Genomic DNA, 22246 nt, shown 5'->3' with positions numbered 1-22246 from the left:
ACAGTTGACTACCTTTGCACAGTCAATAAAACTCAGGTAAACATCCTTCTGGTATTCTCTGCTTTCAGCCAGGATCCATCTGACATCAGCAATGATATCCCTGGTTCCATGTCCTCTTCTGAATCCAGCTTGAATTTCTGGCAGTTCCCTGTCGATGGACTGCTGCAGCCGTTTTTGAATGGTCTTCAAGATAATGATATTAACGCTCTTGATCAATAATTTCCACATTCTGTTGGATGACCTTTCAGTGAGCACCAATGACCTTTGACCAGACGAGTTGCGGGATGACAGCAAGGACAGCATAAACGAAGAAAGCAAAAGGTCATTACAAAGACAGGAAAGAAAGAAAAGATCGAAATGGACGTGAGAAGAGACTATGAAACTTGCTCACGAATGTCGAGGAGCTAAAGCAAAAGGAAGAAATGATGAAGTAAAGGAACTGAACAGAAGATTTCAAAGGGCAGCTGGAAAAGACAAAGTAAAGTATTATAATGACATGTGCAAAGAGCTGGAGATAGAAAATCGAAAGGGAAGAACACACTCGGTGTTTCTCAAGCTGAAAGAACAGGAGAAAAAATTCAAGCCTCGAGATGCGATACTGAAGGACTCTACAGGGAAAATATGGAGCACTGGTGGTGGAGTGGTTAAGAGCTACAGCAAGCTATGGCTGCTAACCAAAAAGGTCAGCAGTTCGAATCCACCCGTTGCTCCTTGGAAACCCTACAGGGCAGTTCAACTCTGTCCTATAGGGTCGCTATGAGTCAAAACTGACTTGATGGCTCCTAAGAACAACAACAACAACAACATGGGCAAAATGTTGAATGATGCAGGAAGCATCAAAAGAAGATGGAAGGAATACACAGGGTCCATGTACCAAAAAGAATTCAACGACATACAACTATTTCAGGAGGTAGTAGAAGATCAAGAACCCATGGTACTGAAGGAAGAAGTCCAAGCTGTACTGCAGGCATTGTCGGAAAACAAGACTCCAGGAACTGAAGGAATACCAACTAGATGTTTCAACAAATGGATGCAATGCTGGAAGCGTTAACTCAGCTTTGCCAATAAGTTTGGAAGACAGCTACCTGGCCAACTGACTGGAAGAGATCCTACAGCCCAGGAAACCCTATGGGGCAGTTCTACTCTGTCACATAGGGTCGCTAGTAGTTGGAATCAACTTGACTGGCACCTAACAACAACAGATTAGCCCCACCCACGCATCTAAGGCCAGGCGATCTACTTCTGAAAATCAGCCAGTGAAAACTCTATGGATCACAACCCATCACAACCAACTGTGAGGATGGCATATGACCAGGCAGCACTGCTGTGCATGGTGTTGCCATGAGTCGGGCCAACTTCACAGCAGCTAACAATGGAGAGTGCTTATCTTCCACTCCCCACGTTTCCACAGACTGAGGGGACTTCCATGGAGTTGGGGGCTCTCGTGGTCTCTCACTCATACTTTAGGGCAGAAGGACCAGTCCTTGATAGGTCAGGCTGGAAGAAGAACTGAGCATGCTCTTTGGAGAAGCCTGGCCTCAGGAGACAGGTTTCCTCAGAAGCTCAAGTTTCAGGCATCTCAAGGGCTTAGATCCTCACCAAGGCCCCAGAGTGGGCTGGTAATGTGTTCACAGAGGCATACATTGCTGCAAATTTTACAACAGTCACATGTTTAAACTGCAGCCAGTTAAGACCACCATTTTCTTTGACTAAGGAGCCCTGGTGGCGCACTAGTTAAGTGCTAGGCTGCTAACCAAAAGATTGGTGGTTTGAACCCACCTGCAGCTCCAGGGGAGAAAGACCTGGTGATCTGTGTCCATAAAATTGCAGCCAAGCAAACCCTGTGGGGCAGTTCTACTCTGTCACGTGGGGGTTGCTTTGAGTCGGAATCTATTCAATGGCACCATAACCACAGCGATGTCTGTCTTATCAGGGACATTGGAGAGCCCATGGTCATGCTTGGGAGCTGGGTTACAGCAAGTTGAGTTGGGTTTAGTGGGATATTTTTGGGGTTCACACTGAGTACCGCTGTGTGTAGTTAAGTTACTGCTGGCCAGCCCAGTGTACACATGGCTTCTAGGAATACTCTGCCACCTACTGGTCAACTCACCCAGCATCAGGACACAAACGTGCAGGGCCAGCGGTTATCATGACACAAACGGTTCCCATGGCAACCAGCACCAGAAGTGTATGGGTACTGAGGAGTTGAGTATTGAAATGGACAGAGCCAGAAGCTCGTCTACGGAAAATCTCCCAAACACCAGATGCATGAAATTTTAAGTGAAGAAATATTAGAAGAAAAATATTTCAAAGGTGTGTCAGGCAATTCATTCACAAAGATGGATTTTTCATTTTGTGGGATTTGTTAGATTTAAAAATATATATAATTTGTTGATTTCTTCTCTGTTTAATCATACTTTTTGCAATTCTTTGCTTTTTATAAAGAACCTTTTCCCCCCCAGTGTACAAGTTCCAGGACCCACAGAAGTTGGGTCTCCCCGGCTTCTCCTTCCCTGCTGTGCATGAGCAGTGTCCCAAGGGTGAGGGCCTGGGATTGGGTCTCCACATCTGGGTGACTGGATGGATAAGTTTAATTCAGGGTTGAGTTAATTGAATTGTGGTGTTGGCAAAGAATACTGAATATACCGTGCATTGCCAAAAGAATGAACAAATCTCTCTTGGAACAAGTACAGGCAGAACGCTCCTTAGAAGCAAGGATGGCGAGCCTATATCTCACATACTTTGGACATGTTATCAGGAGGGATCAATCCCTGGAGAAGGACGTCATGCTTGGTAAAGCTGAGGGTCAGCCAAAGAGAGGAAGACCCTCAACGAGACGGACCGACACAGTGGCTCCAACAATGGGCTCAAGCGTAACAGCGATTGTGAGGATGGTGCAGGAACAGGCAGTGTTGTGTTCTGTTGTGTATGGGGTTGCTATGCATCAGAACAGACTCAACAGCACCTAACAACAACAGCAATTCTAGCAGCAAGACCTAGAGTGCTGGGAGTATAAAAAGGGGCCTGGTCTTGTCTGGGAGTCCCTGGGTCGTGCAAACTGTGAACATGCTTGGCTGACAACTAAAAGGTTGGAGGTTGGAGTCCATGCAAAGATGCCTTGGAAGAAAGAAAAATCAGTCAAGGAAAACCCTGCAGAGCACAGTTCTACTCCGACACACACGGGGTCACCATGAGTCCGAATTAACTTGACGCCCACCAGCCTGATGGTGCAAACAGTCAACATGCTGGCTGCTAACTGAAAGGTTAGACATTTGAGATCACCTAGAGGAGCCTCAGAAGAAAGGCCTGACAGTCTACTTCCAAAAAAATCCGCCACCGAAAACCCTACAGAGTGTGGTTCTACTCCGACACACATGGGGTCACCATGAGTTCAAGTCAACTGATTGGCGAGTTTTTTTGTTTTTGGTCTTGTCTGGGGGAAGGGATCAGAGAAGGCTTTATGAAGATGTGACCCCTGAATTGAGATGTGAAAATGGGCAGGAGCTAAGGAGGCCGACAGGGTGCGGAGGGGGCAAGGGTGTCTCAGGGAGAAGGACATCACGTGCAAAGGCCCCGTGGTAAGCAGGGGTATGGCCCATGGGAGGAAACGAGAGACAGCAGTGAGGCTGGGTAGTGTGAGGGTTGGGGGCAGGAGCTGGGCTGCAGGGAGGCTGATGCCAGATCTCACAGGGCCTATGGGCCATGCTAAAGACTGTGTTTTCAACCCTAATATCAATGGGATGCCACCAGAGAGGGTCACAGATTTGTGTGTTAGAAAGATCTCCTCGCTGCAGTGTGGTGAACAGATTAGAGGTGGGTGGGGCAGGTCGGAGGGATGAGTGGGACCAGTGAAGAGACTTCTGCACCAGCAGGATCAGCACCGCTCTCGTCAGGGGTTGCAGAGAAAATACAGTACGAGCCAGATACCAGGCTGGCTGGGAGACTCCTAAGAGAGTTTACTGACCTTGTGTTTGGATTGAATTGCATCTTCCAAAAATATGGGTTGGAATCCTAAATCTTTTACCTGTGGACATAATCCCAATTGGGAATGGGGTTTCCTTTGTTATGTTAATAAGGCCGTATCAGTGTAGGATGTGTCTTAGATCTAATTACTTTTGAGAAATAAAAAGAGAAGATTGGGCACGCAAATGGAGGAAAGATAGATGCCACGTGGAGACTGCCAAGGAACTCCGAGAAGGAAGCTAGAGAAGCTGAGACAAGAATCTTCCCCCAGAGCCAACAGGGTCTTATCCTAGTTCTGTTCTTTAAAACCATATAATTTGCTACCCTGTTACCACAGCACTAGGGAATTGTTACACTGTTGTAGTTGTGGTTGAGAGGACTTGGACTCATGGCGACCCCACCTGTGTGGAATAGAACCACACTTCATACGGTTTTCAAGGCTGTGACCTTTTGGAAGCAGATAGCCAGGCTTTACTTCTGAGGAGTCCCTGGGTGGGTTTTGAATATCAACCTTTTAGCTAGTAGCCCCGTGCTTAACCATCTGGTCCACTCGAGGACTCCTGCTAGCTGAGATGTCTTATAAACCCCAGGGCATCATCCTAGAGTCTCAAGTTCAGGCCAGTGTGTTTTCATATTAGAATTAATTCACTAAGCCCCTCATTATAGGCCATCCCTTTCCAGCTCTACTTCCTTCCATTGCCGTAACAACCACATTCCATAATAAGAACTAGGAGACGTAACCAAAAGGCGGGGAGACTTGAGATTTGTCGTGGGGCCTCATTGCTGATCTCATTCTTTCCCCTGGCCCTGGGTGTGCTGCGTTCATGTTGCCGTCCAGCCGATTCTGACTCACGGCGACTCCACGCGAGTTGGGGTAGAACTGTGCTCCATGGGATTTTCAATGGCTGATTTTTTGGAAGTAGATCGCCAGGCCTTTCTTCCAAGGTGCTTCTGGGTGGTCTGGGAACTCCAGCCTTTCTCCAAGAGCATGTTAACTGTTTGCACCACCCAGGGATTCCTCATCAGCTTCAGGGTGTCACACAGTCTGTGCCAGGACACTGCTGAGCACCGTGCATCTTCTGGATAGCCATGCTTGATTTTAATCAGGGAGACAATTCTAGTAGGAGTCAGTCACCTCTATGCTCCTGATCCTAATTAGAAGTGTCAATTTGTGATGGAAAAAAAAAAAAAATCAGCCCACAAGTGTTTATTTATGTGCCCCTAATGTGGCCAGACGCAGTGGGTTTTTTTTAACGTGGCCAGCACAACAGTTGGAATGAGGGTGGGAAGGGTACAGCTGCATGTGACACAGTCCCTTTGCTAAGGAGGTTATACTGAAGCAAAGCCAGTACCCATCCAACAGCCACCACGGCCAGAATCTGCTCAGCCCGGAAGCTGTGGGCAGGCTGAGGCGGTCAGGGTGACTTGGGAGGACAGGGGCCTGGGCTGGGCCTCGTGGTCTTTAAGTGTACTGAGACCCAGCTGCTGTCGAGTCAGCTCCCACCCATGGCGACCCCATGGGTTTCAGAGTAGAACTGAGCTCTGTAGGGATTTCAACAGCTGACTTTTCAAATGTCAGTCTCCAGGTCTTTCTTCCTAGGTGCCTCTGGGTGAACTCGAGCCTCCAGCCTTTTGGTTAGTAGCCAAGCGTGCTAACCACTCGCATTACCTAGCGACTCCGTTAAATCTACACTCACCAGTTACTCTCAGGGTAACTGGCCAGTCCTGGTATTGCCAGAGGGGGTGTCTGCATTTACAACACCCGTGACACCAAATCAGACATTCCCAATGAAGGAGTCATCCCTCTGGGCTGAGGACACCACGTGACAAAATAAAAGAGATTTCTGTGCAAACCAGATTCCGAAGGTATTGTACAAAAGAAGTGGTCACTTTTTAAAAAGACGACTCTGCTGAAGAATGGAATGTTTTATTTAGCCACAAGAGGGCGCTGTCGGTTCATTTGGGGGAAGCTGACTGGGGAGGAATTAGGGATTAGCAACGGGTAACCGTTAATGCTAAAAAATGGCATAAGTATTGCGGATTATTTTTTCTGTTAAGGAGCCTCTTCATTCCTGAATAAGAGAGTCTAGCTTAGGTTTCAAGAAATAAAAATTCAGGCCACAAATGGTCCAGAAAATCCCCGAGACAAAGGCCCCAACAGCTACGGAGCCAACCTTGTCCTGGGAATTTGTGGAAGGAGTGGGCTGGATTTGCCCAGGACATGCACGCTCAGACCCACGCTCCTCAACTGCGGGGTGTCCCCAGGGGGACAGGCGTCAAGGTCTGGGGACTTTTGCGGCTGTCACAATTTGGGGGTGCTCTGGTGGGTGGAGGCCAGGGACGCTGCTCAACACCCCACAATGCACAGGGCGGTGGTCCCTCATCTCTGCTGCAAAGAACTATCTGCCGAAAAGGTCCACAGTGCTGAGGACAAGAACCCCTGGTTTAGAAGCAAAAAGCAATTTTCTCTATGGGGAGGAAAGGCCGCTCCTGGCAGTGGTTTAACACGTGCGGCTGGGCTGGAAGCTTCTAGATGTTCTCACCATCCACTGGGAACCTCTGGCGGGGGCGGGGGGGATGGCTATGTGATGGAAGAGCTCACTCCCCTCCAAGGTCAAGTCCAAGGGCTGGGCCAGACCTCTCTCCAAGAACTTCAAGTGCTCCCAAGAGGAAAGCCTGCTACAGGTGCCATTATGGGTCTCTGGGTTCTCAGGCCCCAGGGTGTGGTCAGGACAGACGTTCAGGCCAGGGGTTCCTGGTCCCTGTCAGAGCTATTGGCCCTGAGATTCAGCCCCATAGTGGCCAGGCCTCAGCTACTGGATGAGCCAAGCAACGGAGAATGCTAAAGACGGGAATCCACTTGGTCAGGACAGGTAGGCAATGGCCATGCTGCGTGAGACAGTGGGGGTGACCAAGTGGCAGAGACAAAGGCCTGGAGACCATTCACTGGCCCTGGGGAGCTTCATGGAGAAGCCTGGAGAGCAGAGAGGTCCCAAGGCTGTAACCAGGACACCTGCAAAGGCAATGGGGTCAGCACCGCTCGGGGAGGGAGGTCCGGGCAGTGTCAGGACAAGGCGTTGTTGGGTGCCGTGGAGTCGATACTGACTCGTGGTCACCCCATGTGACAGAGGAGGGCTGTCCCACAGGGTTTACAAGGCTGTAATTGTTACGGGAGCAGATGGCCACATCTTTCTCCTGAGAAGCAGCTGGTGGGTTGGAACTGCCAACCTTTTGGTTAGCAGCTGAGCACTTAACCTCTGCGCCACCAGGGTTCAACATTAGTGGAGCGGAAACACAGGCCAGGGAAGCCCAACGAGATAAGAATGTGTTTCCAGGCAAAAAAAAATTTTCTCAGGGGAAGGGCAATCATACTTCTGCTTTTTGAGGCTCTCTGACACCCATGGCCCATCCACCCTCACGACACCCTGTCAGGCCCGCAGGGAGATCCCATCTTCACGAGGACGCCAGGGCTCCCATGTCCCCCCCCTGGTCTCCCGCATGGCTGGGGAGCAGGTGTGGGCTGGGGCCTTCAGAGTCTCAGCCAGGAGCCTCGACTGCTCCCCGTCACCGCCCGACCGGCCATAAACTACCAATTGCTTCTTTTCTTCAGCATCTTGTTTGCATCCTCAGCGTCTGCAGTGTCACCGTCTTGCTCACTCAGCCGTTTGCTGCTGCAGACACGGAAGACATGTCAGTTAGGACCTGTGGGGTCAGTCCCGACCACGTCTGCCCTGGTGCAGTCACTGGTCAACTGATCTGTGCTGGGCCCCTGAGAAGGCAGCGACAAGCCAGCAAAAGTTTTCTTTTTTAACTTTTTAAATTTATTTTTTGTACTGCAGTGAGATATATCCAACAGAACGTTTGTCATTTCAACCCTTTTCACATGTGTAATTCGGTGACATTAACGACGGTCGTCATGGTGTACAATCATCACCGCTGTTTCCAACTGCTCTCACCCCCTTCATGGAAACTCGTGGCCCCTCCCCTCCCACTCACCCCTGTAACCACGAGCGAACTTTGGTCTCTACGCATTTGCCTGTTCTAGAGATTTCCTGTAAGTGGGATCAGGGACGCCTTGGCTGGGCCTTACGTCTGTGATACCTGTCCTCTTGTGTCTGGCTTTTATTTCGCTCAGCACGGTGTTTTCAAGGTTCATCCACATCATAGCCTGTATCAGGACTTTCTTTCTTTTTTCTAGCTGAACGATAGTCCAGTGGCTTTCATTTTGATGTGGGTTGTTCAATAAATAAATAAATAAAGTTCCTCATTTCCCCGTGTTGGGTGGGAGAGCACCTAAATGCCATGAGACTAAAGGCATGTATGGCCACGTGACTGGGGTGCCCAGGGCTGACCTCCCCATTTTAAATCCCACAGCATCTTTAGCCAGCGGCTGCCCTGGTGGGAGAGGGGTTTGTCCGACTGGTCAGGCACGGAGCCCATCTAACCAAAATTAGATGTTAATCATAACAGTGGTGATAGGAGGAAAGGCCTGGCAATCTCCTTCCAAAAATCAGCCAGTGGAGACCCTATGGATCATAATGGTGCAGTCAACAACCGATCATAAGGATGGTGCAGGACCACGCAGGGTTTCGTTCTGTTGTGCACAGGGCCGCCACGAGTGGGGAGCCGACTTGATGGCAGCTAACAACAACAACTACTAAATAGTAATACTAACACAGTATTTCCCACTAACATCAGGGTTTACAGTTGCCGTGCCCCGTTACAGCCATCATTCCTTGGACCCTTGCACTAAATGGCCCTGAGAGAAGGGCTGGCCTTCCTGGCCAGGTATGGACACACGGCAGGTGAGCAGGAAGCCGGGGACCCCCTCATACCTGAGTGGTCCTGTAATGTGGCCCCCAGAAGCAGGGTCTTCGTCATTGGGCACCCCCGGCTCCCCTCTCTCCCGGGGAAGAGGCTTCTTTCTTTTGGTCCTCAGGGGCTTCTCTGCAGAGGACAGATGAAACCAGACACCGGTGCTGACTGTAGGCTAGGGGCACCTTGGCTGGGCCTCACTCCAACCTGGCTGGCATCTGGGCATCCTCTGTAGGGCCTCATGCCCATTTAATCTACCAGGAAACTGAGGCCCAGGGAGGTGCAGTGCTTTGCTAAGCCCACACAGCTAGAAGTGGTGGAGCTGGGATTGGAACTCTGGTCTCTCAGATCCCCCTCCCATTGTCTTACTACTACACCCAGCTGCCTTTAAGCCTCACAAGGCAGGAGGAAGCTGAGAACACAGTGCGGGAGCTACGCTTCTACTTTATTAGAGCTCTGCGTTTTCCCACCACTGTACTAGCCGTCATCTCGTTACACCTAACCTGTTGCCGTTGAGTCGATTCCGACTCATAGTGACCCTATAGGACAGAGTAGAACTGCCCCATAGGGTTTCCAAGGAATGCCTGGTGAATTTAAACTGCCAGCCTTTTGGTCAGCAGCCATAGCTCTTAGCCACTATGCCACCAGGGTTTCCATCATTCCACTAGCACCACTCTTTTCCTATACTGGCATCCTGGGGTCAGGTTTGGGCCACATTGGGGACAGCTGGTCACCCTGGTGGCAGAACTTGGATGAGGCACTTGGATTTAAAACTTCGGCCCCTTGCGGGGAGTGCAGGCTATTCCAAAGTGATAGATGGAGGACGAGCCAGGAAAATGGACACTGTGATGTCACTGAGGTTGTCACTGTTGGTCGAGGGGCTGAGAACAAGGACACTGTGATGTCACTGAGGTTGTCACTGTTGGTGGAGGGGCTGAGAACAAGGACACTGATGTCACTGAGGTTGTCACTGTTGGTCGAGGGGCTGAGAACAAGGACACTGTGATGTCACTGAGGTTGTCACTGTTGGTGGAGGGGCTGAGAACAAGGACACTGTGATGTCACTGAGGTTGTCACTGTTGGTGGAGGGGCTGAGAACAAGGACACTGTGATGTCACTGAGGTTGTCACTGTTGGTGGAGGGGCTGAGAACAAGGACACTGTGATGTCACTGAGGTTGTCACTGTTGGTCGAGGGGCTGAGAACAAGGACACTGTGATGTCACTGAGGTTGTCACTGTTGGTGGAGGGGCTGAGAACAAGGACACTGATGTCACTGAGGTTGTCACTGTTGGTGGAGGGGCTGAGAATAAGGACACTGTGATGTCACTGAGGTTGTCACTGTTGGTGGAGGGGCTGAGAACAAGGACACTGTGATGTCACTGAGGTTGTCAATGTTGGTGGAGGGGCTGAGAACAAGGACACTGATGTCACTGAGGTTGTCACTGTTGGTGGAGGGGCCAGGAACAAGGACACTGTGATGTCACTGAGGTTGTCAATGTTGGTGGAGGGGCCAGGAACAAGGACACTGTGATGTCACTGAGGTTGTCACTGTTGGGGGAGGGGCTAGGAACAAGGACACTGTGATATCAGTAAGGTTGTCGCTGGGGGAGGAGCCAGGAACAAGGACGCTGTGGTGTCACTGAGGTGGTCACTGTCAGGGAGGACGACGTGTCCCCACTTTACAGCTGAGAATACAGAGTCAGGGACGAGACACAGCTGGGAGGGGCCAAGCAAGGACTCGGAATTACCAACAGACTGGGGTTTAGACAGCCAGGGCCTGGGGTGTCCTTCCTGAGCCTGCTCACTACGGACAGGGATGCGGGGCCCAGCACCAGCTGCTTGACTACCACGCCCTTGCGTTCTGAGCCCGGAGCGCCTCCCTGCAGACGACGCCTTCTGAGACTTACCCAACAGCCCCCGCTTACTTGAGGACGAGTTGCTTTCAGCTAGGGGCACCCGGGCCAGTGCAGCCAGCTCCATGATGAAGCTCTGTTCGGCTTCCTGAGTGCAAAAGGGAGAGGGTCAGCTGGGCCCCCATCGCCCTTCTCCATCCCTCCACACCTCCCCACCAGAAGGAAATCTGACACCTCTGAGGATGGCCTAGGGACCACTCCAGGCTTGGAGGATCAATCACCATGAAGCATCTAGAAAGGGCTGGGCAGGGCAGAGACATGAGGGAGGGAGGGAGGGAGCTAACATTTACGGGCTCCTGCCAGACAACTGGCTCTCCTCACTCACACTGGTCATGGGCCCCCTTTTACAGATGAAAACACTGAGGTCGGAGGCTGAGGACCTGCTGGGGCCCTGGAGGTGGAAGCAGCAGAGCCAGGATCTCAACACTTCTGTTGGCTCCAGAACCTGAGATCTTAACTGCCACACCACAGTTCGACTGGACAGACCTGGATTCCAAACCTGTGGGTCCATGTCTTGTTAGCTGCGTGACACTGTCTCTAAGCCCGTTTCCCCACTGTAACTGGGACAATAACAGTAACCTCCTCCTAGGTTGTCGGCGGATGACATTGGACACTGCATGTGAAGCTCTCAGCCCAGTGACTGTTTCTAACAGCCCCTTAATAAACAAATGTTAACTAGGAGCCCTGGTGGTGCAGTGGTTAAGTGGTTGGCGGCTAACCAAACGGTTGGCGGTTTGAATCCACCAGCTGCTCCTTAGAAACCGTGTGGGGCAGTTCTACTCTGTCCTATAGGTTTGCTATGAGTCTGCATCGACTTGATGGCAACAGGTGTACGACTACTCTGGAGTCCCTGCGTGGCACAAACGGCTAAGGCGCTCGGCTGCTAACAGAGATTAGAGGTTTGAGCTCACCAGAGGCGTCTTGGAAGAAAGGCTTGGTAATCTACTTCTAAAAGGTCACAGCCTTGAAAACCTTATGGAGCACAGTCCTGTTCTCCGACGCAGGGTTGCCAAGATTCAACAGCAGCTGGCTTTTATAATCACTACATTCTTATACATATTCTTACGTATATTCATATATATATCTCGGAGCCCTGGTGGCACAGTGATTAAAAGCTCGGCTGCTAACCCAAAGGTCGGCAGTTTGAATCCACCAGCTGCTCCTTGGAAACCCTATGGGGTAGCTCTATCCTGCCCTATAGGGCTGCTATGAGTTAGAATCAACTCAACAGCATCGGGTTTGGTTTTTTGGTTTTATATTCTTTTATGACCGCCACCACTGGTGGTGACTACTCCCAAGGGCCCAACACTCTGTGAAATGCTTATATTCCGGGATATTTGATTTTTCCTTTAACGGCAGCCACTTTGCTTGACTGCCTCCCCTTACAAGCTCAGTAACAAGATGTTTCCGGGACGAACTATCCACTACACATAACGAGATCAGATCTGCCTGTATGTTCCAGAAAAAGTGCAAACTTCAGTTACCACCAAAAAACCAGCTGCCACTGAGTCAATTCTGACTCATGGGGACCCCATGGGTGTCACAGTAGAACCTCGATCCACAGGGTTTTCAATGTTGATCTTTTGGAAGGAGACTGCCAGGCCTTTCTTCTGAGGTGCTCAGGGTGGGCTTAATCCACCAACCTTTCGGTTAGTCACCCAGTGCTTAATCATTTGCACCATGCAGGGATCCATTGGTCACCAATGCTGCCTAAAGGCACTGCCCTCACCTCAGGCACCACCTGCGGCGAGAGCCACACACAGGGAAATAGTTGTCTCCCTTCCAGCTGAATCGACAGGAACTGGTCAGCTGCTGTGGGCCTGGCCCCAGCCGGGTGCAGCGGACACCCAGGGACTCAGCACAGGGCCTCGCTGCCTGCCTTCCAGGTGTTAACGGTCCAAGCTGACGGCCACCAGCCGGTGAGACTCAGCAGGCAATGAGGGACGTGCAGGGACCAGGGGGCCTGGGGAAGGGCTGGCGGTACGAGCCACGAGGTTGGGTGCCTTACTTCTCCTCTTCTTTCCCATGCCTCGTACCTGAAGCTGGGTCTCCAGCTGGCCTTCCAGGAGGTCCATGGCTCTGGCCCTTTGCTTCCCGGCATCTAGGCGTAGCTGCTGATGCACGGCGAACTGGGCCAGGAACCTTTTCTGCTGTGACAACATCCTGGGGGAGGGAGGAAGGCAGTCAGTGCCACCCATGCTGGCAGGTCAATCAGAGTCCCAGCACCAATCTTTGTGCAGGGCTTGCCAAGTTGTGACAACTAGACACGTGAGAGTTGAAACCGACTTGACCGCAATGGGTTAGATGCATTTGGGGGCCCTGGTGGCACAGTGGTTAAGAGCTAGGTTGCTAACCAAAAGGTCGGTAGTTTGAATTCACGAGCTGCTCCTTGGAAACCCTCTTGGGCAGCTCTACTCTGTTCTGTAGGGTTGCTAGGAGTGAGAATCGACTTGACAATAGGTTTCATGGATTTTTAGACACATTAGAGCCCTTGGAGCCATCGAGGAGGATGGCTGTCTTGGGCATGATTTATCGCAGCCATAGGCTGCAGACACAGCACGCGTCCCCCTCACCAGTAGGCTGACTCAGCATAATGGTGGACGCCGACTGATGAGTGTTTGGGAGTTTGCAGAGCTTCCACGTGCATGGTTTTTCATCTGATCCCAGGTGGCTCGGTGACATCAGCAGGACAGGGAGCAGAAAAGTCAGGGAGGAGGGAGAGGCTCCGAGGGACAGCCCTGAGGTTGCCCCGCTGCAAAGTGGCTGAGCAGCCAGCACATCTAGACCCCCTTGGCCTCCCAGGCCTGTCTCCTGTGAGAACAACATCATTCTCTTGGGAGAACACCATTACCCTAGGTCACTCCCTGTAAACAACCGGCACCCATGCCTCACCCCAGGCTCTGGCTCTGAGGCACCCAAAATCAGAACAAGAGGAGAGGTGCCATATCCTGGGCTGTGAGCACCACACCACAGCCGGCAGAGTGGGGAGGGGATGGCCTCTGGGGCTTCCACACTAGGCAGGGAGACGGGCAGTAACAGATAGCAAGCGCAGGTGCCAGACGCGGATCCGTGCAGCAGAGACGTGAGGGGACCCACACAAAGGTCATGAGCTCACCTCTGGTGGATGGCCTGGGGGGCGTCATGGGCTCCGTCTGCCATCTTGGCCCCCGATGAACGGTCACTGAGTTCTTGCTTTTTCCTCACCTTGAAGTTTTCCACTCTCTCACCTAGACCCATTGGACACACAACCATCAGGGGTGTGGATGAAGGACCAACTCTGCGCTGGGCCTGGGCGGGTGCTGGGGGCATGGGGGTGGGTAAGGCACACTGTTCTCCAAGAGGACACTGTCGCCTTCTCACCAGCATGCGGAATTCCACCCTTGGGAAGGGGATTCTGTGTGTATGTGTGAGGGGTGTGTGTGTGATGTGTATGTGTATGTGCGAGGTGTGTGTGTATGTGTGAGGTGTGTGTGTGATGTATGTGTATGTGTGTCGTATGTGTTTGTGAATGTGTGTATGCTGCATATGTGTGAGGTGTATGTGTGGTGTGTGTGGTAGTATGTAGTGTGTATGTTATGTGTGTGGTGAGAGATGTGTGTGCATGGTGTATGTGGTATATCTGTGAAGTGTATCTGTGCGTGTGTAGTGTGCATGGTGTGAGGAATGCGTATACGATGTGTGTGTGGTATGTGGTATATGTGTGTTGTGTGTGTACGGTGTATGTGGTATATGCGTGGTGCATATTTGTGAGTGTGTGGTGTGAGGAACGTGTATACAATGTGCGTGTGTAGTATGTGTGTGGTCTGTATGTGTGGTGTGTATGGTGTGAGGTGTGTGTGTGTGTGGTGTGTGTGTGTGTATGATTTAATTGAACACAGGCCTTGGTTTCCCCAGTATAGGGGAATAACAAAGGAGGCAGCTAAGCTCAGTTGAGAGAAATAACATTCACAGAAGACCACCCCAAGGACCTGTTGCCTGACCATTCTCTTGAAGGCCATTCCAACCCCAATCCTTGGAAAATCCAGTCAAACTCCATCAAAGAGCACAGAATTCCACACTGTTCTGAAGCTCCCAGATGTTGGGAAGGATATTACAAGGAGTGGCCTTCAAAAAATTGACTTTTTCATATTATTATGTACATATTATTGCTGGAATTGGGGATATTGTCCGTTCCTTCATTTGGGGTGGCCTTTTGTTAAAACCCATGTGTTATGGATTTAATTGTGTCTCCTCGAAAATATGAGTGGAAATCCTAACCCCTATACCCTGTGGATATAATTCCATTTGGGAATAGCATTTTCTTTGTTATGTTCATGAGGTCCCATCAGTGTAGGGTGGGTCCTAAACCTAATCACTTCTGAGATATAAGAAGAAGTCTAGACACAGAGATAAGGAAGCACACACTGGGGAAGACAGACGCCATGTGACAGAAGACAGAACCGAGGAACCCATGGGCTCCAGAAGCTGCAGGAGACAAGGGCTACTCCCCAGAGCCGACAAAGAGAGAGCCTTCCCCTAGAGCCAGTGCCTTAAATTTGGAATGCTAGCCTCCTGAACTATGAAAAAATAAATTTCTGTTCATTAAAGCCATCCCCTTGTGGTATTTCTGTTACAGCAGCACTAGATAACTAAGACATTGCTATATGCATGTATTTTTATAAGTGTCCCAAAAGCCCTTTGTTGGACAGAGCAGCAGACAAATAAAAACGTTAAAAAAAAAAAATTAGATTTCAAAAAATGGAATTAGAAAACCCTGAAATTCTACCCAGCCCCAAACTGAACTCAGCGTTTGCTCATCTCTCCCTGGGTTCCCCCCCGCGGCAGGTGCCCTACTCTGCAGGGTCCTCAGCTGCTGCAGTCTCCTCTCCTCGTGGTCTTGCATCACCTTCTCAACCTGCTGGTAGTACACCTGCACCAGTCGACTGACACCTGCGCTGGTCACATAGACGCTCTCTACGGCCGCCTCCATCAGTGATGTCTGTGGGGAGGACAGAAGGACTGTGACTCAGCAGAGAAACCATGTACGGGAGCACAGACTGACCCCTGTCTCCTCTTGCCCCGATTCATACCTTCCACTCCGCTTACCAAACTTGCTTGGCCAGAGAGCAGGCCAAGAGGCCATGGTTGGCTTAAAGCAGTCATGACAATCTTATTTCACCTGCTCTAGGAAACAAATCTGAACTTAGCAAAAGGAGACTTTATTCAAGAGATGATTGCAAGCCTGGAAGCTATTGCTCTCAGATAATCTTTAAACCTTAAACTGAAGCCTTCTTTGTACCAAAAATCAGCTTATCTTAATTAGCAGAGTACATCTTCTTTGAGCACTGTGTTCTTTTAAAGAATTATCTATTCCAAGTCAAATTGGCAATGGCAACTCGAAAGGTTAGATGAGCTTAGGGGGCAGTGGGTTTAAGTCAATGGTGGTAGGATAATGTGGAAAAGGACAGCAAGAATGGTAGCACAACCTGAAGAATGTAATCAATGTCGCTAGAGTGAACATGCAGAAATTGTTGAATGGTGTACCTTTGGCTGTATATACTTTTACCAAAAAAAAAAAAAAAAAAAAAAATTAAAAAAAAAGGTGATTACAAGACAGAGTCGGGGGAAAGACTATAGCAATAGGGAGAACACTCTGACTTTAAGATCGGCAATTGTCCCAAAGGTTATTTAAAAAGGGTTTTTCTTTTACAGAAATGACAATAAACTAGACTCGGAGAACCAGGTGTGGGAAAGTGGGATGAGAGGGGGGTGTGATGGCACAGTAAATCAGAGAATGTTTTTGGCTGAGTCCAGCTCATCCTCCAGGAGGGGCCCTGAAGGGAGGGTTGTATGTTGGCTCAGGCTGAGGGTGGCTGAAGTTCAGGGACCTGGGGGCAGGAGGGAAGTTTGGTTGACAAGCATTTTGTTCTGATTGATCAGTGGGGACAAGCTGTCCAGCTAATCATTTATGGGACCAAGAATGGGAATTGGGGCCCTGGGGGGTACAGGGGTTAAGAGTTCAGCTGCCAACTAAACAATTGGCAGTGCAAATCTACCAGCTGTTCCTTGTAAACCCTACAGGGAGGTTCTACTCTGTCCTATAGGGTCGCTATGAGTCGGAATTGACTTGACAGCAATGGGTTTGGTTTTTTTCACTTGGGTTTGGCTCAGGAGCCCTGGTGGCACAGTGGTTAAGCTCTAAGCTGCTAACTGGAAGGTTAGCGTTCAAATCCACCAGCTTCTCCGCAGTAGAAAGATGTGGCAGTCTGGTTAGGTAAATATTTACAGCCTTGGAAACCATATGGGGCAGTTCTACTCTGTCCTATAGGGATGCTTGCTATGAATCGGGATTGACTTGATGCAACAGGTTTGCTTTGGTTTTGGGTCTGGCCTGGGAGGAGGGAGGCAGCTCAGGCGAGCAGGACATGTTGGTTGTGGAGAAGGCCTGAGCTCCCATTCTGTCTCTTCCACCCACTAGCTGGAAGGCTGTAAATAGGTCTTTTGTCCAATCATGAGGCTCAGTTTTCCCAACTGTACAATGGGAACAAAAATTAGCCTTAATTGTGCAAGGACAGTAGTGAGACTCCCGTGAGATAAGGTGGACCAAAGCTGCTACAACTTAGAAGTGCACTGAGACACATATCAACCCTATGCACAAGAGAATGAAACACTGTCGGTCCAGCGCCATCCTCACAGTCATTACTGTGTTTGAGTCCATCGTTGCAGCCACTGTGTCAGTCCATCTTGTTGAGGATCTTCCTCTCTTTCACTGACTTTCTACTTTACCAAGCAAGATGTCCTCCAGGGATTGATCCCTCCTGACAACATGTCCAAAGAATGTGAAGTCTTGCCACCCTCACTTCCAAGGAGCATTCTGATTGTACTTCTTCTAAGACAGATTTGTTCATTCTGCTGGCAGTCCACGGTATATTCGATATTCTGCACCAACACCATAACTCAAAAGCATCAATTCTTCTTCGGTCTTCCTTATTCAATGTCCAGCTTTTGCATGCATATGTTGTTGTTGTTTTAGGTACTTCCTATAGTGACCCCGTGTACAACAGAATGAAACACTGCCTGGTCCTGCGCCATCCCCACAATTGTTGTTATGCTTGAGCCCATTGTTGCAGCCACTGTGTCAATCCATCTCATTGAGGGTCTTCCTTTTATTTGGCTGACCCTCTTCTTTACCAACCATGATGTCCTTCTCCAGGGACTGGGCCCTCTTAATAACATGTCCAAAGTATGTGAGATGAAGTCTCACCATCCTCACTTCTAAGGAGCACTCCGGCTGCACTTCTTCCAAGACAGATTTGTTCATTCTTCTGGCAGTCCATGGTATATTCAGTATTTTTTGCCAATACCATAATTTAAAAAAAATAAATAGGCATCAATTATTCTTCAATCTTCTTTATTCATTGTCCAGCTTTTGCATGCATGTGAGGCTATTGAAAAGACCATGGCTTGGATCAGGCACCCATTACTAGTATTGATTTTCTCATTATTATTTACCATTACTGTAAATACAAAGAGTAAACCACTGCCTATTCAGGCCAAGCCGAAGCTGGCTGCCGTTCTCAGCCCTTAGGGTCAATTCCATAAAGCCTCAGAGTCTCAGCAGAGGTGGCTGGTGTCAGGGACAGTACATGCCTCTCTGGGACAGGGGCTTGGGTTTGAATCCCGGCTTTGCTGCTGACTTGTCATGTGACTCTGAGCCAAACCACATTCCTCTAAGAGCTGTGACAGACGAAGCCAGTGTTTGGAACACATCTACCACAGTGCCTGGCACACAGCAGACAGAAACCTGCCATCCGCTATGAGCGGTGGTCACAGCTCTACGAGGGAGGCAGTCCCAGCTTGTTCTTATTAGTTGCCATCGAGTCAACTCTGACTCATGGCAACCTCAGGTACTACAGAATAAGACACGGCCCAGTCCCGTGCCGTCCTCATGGTCCCTGGCACGTCTGAGTCCACTGCTGCCTCTCAACCCGGAGAGCTCGCCTTTCAGCGCTACATCAGGTAATACTCTGTTGTGATCCACAGAGTTTTCATTGGCTAATTACCAGAAGTAGATCTCCAGTCTTCCTTCCTGATCTGTCCTAGTCTGGAAGCTCTGCTGAAACCTGGCCACCATGAGTGACCCTGCTGATATTTGAAAGACTGGTGGCATAGCTTCCAGCATCATAACAACATGCAAGCCACCCCAGTACAACAAGCTGACAGATGGGTGACAGAGTCCCACCTTACAGGTGCAGAAAGTGAGGCCTGGAGAAGTGAAGTCAACTCTGCAAGGCCACAGGCTCCCAGTGAAGGGGCAGCAAGAATCAGACCTGGTGTGCTGACCCCTAGGTGCTGCTCTTGCCTGCCCCCCACCCCCCCGCCACTTCACCCCAATCCCTCTTGCCACTCGGGTTCCCCAGGGACAGGTGGGCAGGTACCTTGAAGTCTTCCCTGTCCTTGGTCCGGCTCCTGGTGGCCGTGTTCCGTGCGTGTCCCAGCAGCGCCTGCCCCACGGCACGCTCTGTGTGCTGCTGCAGGAGCCGCCCGGCTTCCCGGGCCTCGGCCAGGAGCTGCTGGCGCAGCTGCAGCCGCATCTGCTGGGCCTCGTCCTCCAGCCTGCCGGCTTCCTCCAGGACGCGTGCCTCCTAGAGAGGAACGGGAGGCAGGGAGGGGCGTGGAGAAGCGCCGGCCAGGAGTTGTTGGCCTTGCCCCGGCCCCAGGAAGGTGTGGGAGGGGTGGGGAAAGGCAGAAAAGGGGCTTGCTATAACCAACAACGGATGAGCCTCAGTGTCTGTTGAAGGCTCCCCAAAAGCATTTATTGAGCACCAATTGTGTGCCCGGTGCCATCAGTGGTCCATCACATGTATAACAAGTTGCTAGAAGGCCATGAGGCCTGGACAATAGGACCAATGAGGGCACAGAGGCTCAGAGAAGTGACTTTCCAAAAGTCACACAGTGGAGACAGGGTTCAAAGCCAGGTCTGAGTCTAAGAGTAGTCTGGCGACATCAGGAAGCCAGGGCAGGGCACACAGGGCCTGGGGTTGCCTTTCTGTGGAGGAGGAAGGAGTCTGAGACGGGGTGAAGGAGCAACCAGAGCCACGGCAGAGCACGCTTTCCTGGGCAGAGCTGAGGAGAGGGTGAGCCTGTCCCTCGCCAGAGAGTTGAACACTGGCTGCCCCTGTAGCCTGGTGCCTCTGTGCAGACATGGAGCCAGCCTGCTTGGGTTTAAATCCCAGCTCCCCAATTTACAAACTCTTTCTTCAGATCAGATAAAACCTTCAAACAGATTAACGAGTTGCCGCTGAGTCCCCTCTGACTCATGGCGACCCCATGCATGTCCGAGTAGAACTGTGCTCCACAGGGCTTTTAATGGCTGATTTTGGGAAGATCACCGGACACTCTTGGGTGGATTTGAACCTCCAAACTTTCAGTTACCAGCCCATCTCGTTAACCAATTGCACCTCCCATGGATGCCTCAAACATGTTGCTGTTGTTAGCTGCCATCCGGTGGATTCCAACTCATGGCGGCCCATGTGCGTCAGGGTAGAGCTGTTCCACAGGGTTTTCAAGGCTGGGACCTTTCAGAAGCAGATCACCAGGACTGTCTTCCGAGGTGCCTCTGGGTGCCTTTGAGCTGCCAACCTTTTGGCTAGTAGTCAAGCGTTTAATCATTTGTACCACCCAGGGCTTCAAAACATTACAGGGGCCCTTACCACCCCCAGCCCCTGATATCAACTGTACCTATCTCCTATGAATTTTCTATTATAATTCTATCACTCACTTAGAGCCCTTCGGTACACTGGGTGGTCCCCTGTGGGGTGTCTCCACCCTGCAACAACACTGGGGAATAGGACTTTGGGTGTTGGCCAATGTGGTTGGGGCCGGGTGAAGGGGCATGGCCTGTCTGGGGTGCGGGCACAGCAGAGGCACCGTCCTAACACACCAAGGCTTTCAGCAGCTGCCACTGGTGCTCGTCCAGGCACTGGGAGGAGCCCTGCTCCAGGGCGTGCTGCTCGCGAAGCTCCTGGAGGAGGCTCTTCTTCCCAGACAGCCTCATCTGGGCCAGGGTGGTGATGGCGCTGCTGCGGAGTGCCAGCCTGCGGAGCGCCGAGCACAGGAGCAGGTCATGGCTCTGCAGGACACACCGCGTGGACCTTCGGGGAAGTGGGAGGAGGAGAGGCATCAGTCTCTTGGACTCACTAAGCTAGGAGAAACTCCCCAAACTGTCGTGCCCACAGGGGTCCTTTCTAAGAGGGACGTAGTTTGGAATCATCCCTTCCTCTTCTGTCTCTCTGTTATGGATTAAATTGTGTCCTCCTCAAAATATATGCTGGAATTCTGGCCCCTATACTTGTGGATGCAATTCCTTTGGGAACAGGGTTTTCTTTGCTATGTTAATGAGGCTGTATCAGTACAGGGAGTGTCTTAAGCCAATCATCTTTGAGATATAAAAGAAGCAGATTAGGCACAGAAGCAAGGATGCACAAATGGCGAAAGACTGATGCCATGTGGAGATCTCAAGAAACTGAGGAAGAGAAGCCAAAAGAGACAAGGATTTTCCCCTAAAGTGGACACAGAGCACCTTCCCCTACAGCCAGCACCCTGAATTCAGAATTCTAGCATCTAAATTTTAAGAATTGGTCAATGCTCAACCATTTTGGGAGGTGACATATGACCAGGAACTAATGGTACTGAAGGAAGAAGTCCAAGCTGCACTGAAGGCACTAGTGAAAAGCAAGGCCCCAGGAATTGATGGAATACCAACTGAGATGTTTCAACAAATGGACACAGCGCTGGAAGTGCTTACTCGTCTATGCCAAGAAATTTGGAAGACAGCTACCTGGCCAACTGACTGGAAGAGATCCATATTTATGCCTATTTCCAAGAAAGGTGATCTAACTGAATGTGGAAATTACTGAACAATATCATTAATAGCACGTGCAAGCAAAATTTTGCTGAAGATCATTCAAAAGTGGCTGCAGCAGTATTTCGACAGGAAACTGCCGGAAATTCAGGCCTGATTCAGAACAGGACGTGGAAACAGGGATGGATCCTGGCTGAAAGCAGAGAATACCGGAAAGATGTTTACCTGTGTTTTATTGACTATGCAAAGGCATTCGACTGTGTGGACCATAACAAATTATGGGTTACGTTTCGGAGAATGGGAATCCCAGAACACTTAACTGTGCTCTTGAGGAATCTGTACATAGATCAAGGGGCAGTTGTTTGAACAGAACAAGGGCATACTGCATGGTTTAAAGCCAGAAAAGGTGTGTGTCAGGGTTGTATCCTTTCACCATACCTACTGAATCTGTATGCTGAGCAAATAATCTGAGAAGCTAGACTCTATGAAGAAGAACGGGGCATCAGGATTGGAGGAAGACTCATTAACAACCTGCGTTATGCAGATGATACAACCTTGTTTGCTGAAAGTGAAGAGGATTTGAAGCCCTTACTGATGAAGATCAAAGACCACAGCCTTCAGTATGGATTACACCTCAACATAAAGAAAACAAAAGTCCTCACAAGTGGACCAACAAGCAACATCACGATAATAAAAAAAAAGACTGAGGTT

The 22246-nt window shown here is 50.3% G+C and overlaps 1 protein-coding gene across 1 annotated transcript in view; it reads right to left on the bottom strand.

The window, feature by feature from the left end:
* Nucleotides 1-5874: 5874 nt before the first annotated feature.
* Nucleotides 5875-22246, bottom strand: part of EVC (EvC ciliary complex subunit 1) — a 111883-nt gene continuing 95511 nt past the window's right edge. The window contains exons 14-21 of the mRNA XM_064286326.1: nt 20615-20825; nt 19110-19316; nt 15526-15670; nt 13808-13919; nt 12729-12855; nt 10687-10780; nt 8799-8910; nt 5875-7634 (exon numbers count right to left, since the gene is read on the bottom strand). Of these exons, the coding sequence (XP_064142396.1) occupies nt 7550-7634; nt 8799-8910; nt 10687-10780; nt 12729-12855; nt 13808-13919; nt 15526-15670; nt 19110-19316; nt 20615-20825 (1093 nt within the window). The 3' untranslated portion in view covers nt 5875-7549. The remainder of the gene's footprint in view (nt 7635-8798; nt 8911-10686; nt 10781-12728; nt 12856-13807; nt 13920-15525; nt 15671-19109; nt 19317-20614; nt 20826-22246) is intronic.

This window comes from Loxodonta africana, chromosome 5, assembly GCF_030014295.1.
Source record: "Loxodonta africana isolate mLoxAfr1 chromosome 5, mLoxAfr1.hap2, whole genome shotgun sequence".
Lineage (NCBI taxonomy): Eukaryota > Metazoa > Chordata > Mammalia > Proboscidea > Elephantidae > Loxodonta > Loxodonta africana.
This window is presented reverse-complemented; position numbering and strand designations above follow the sequence as displayed.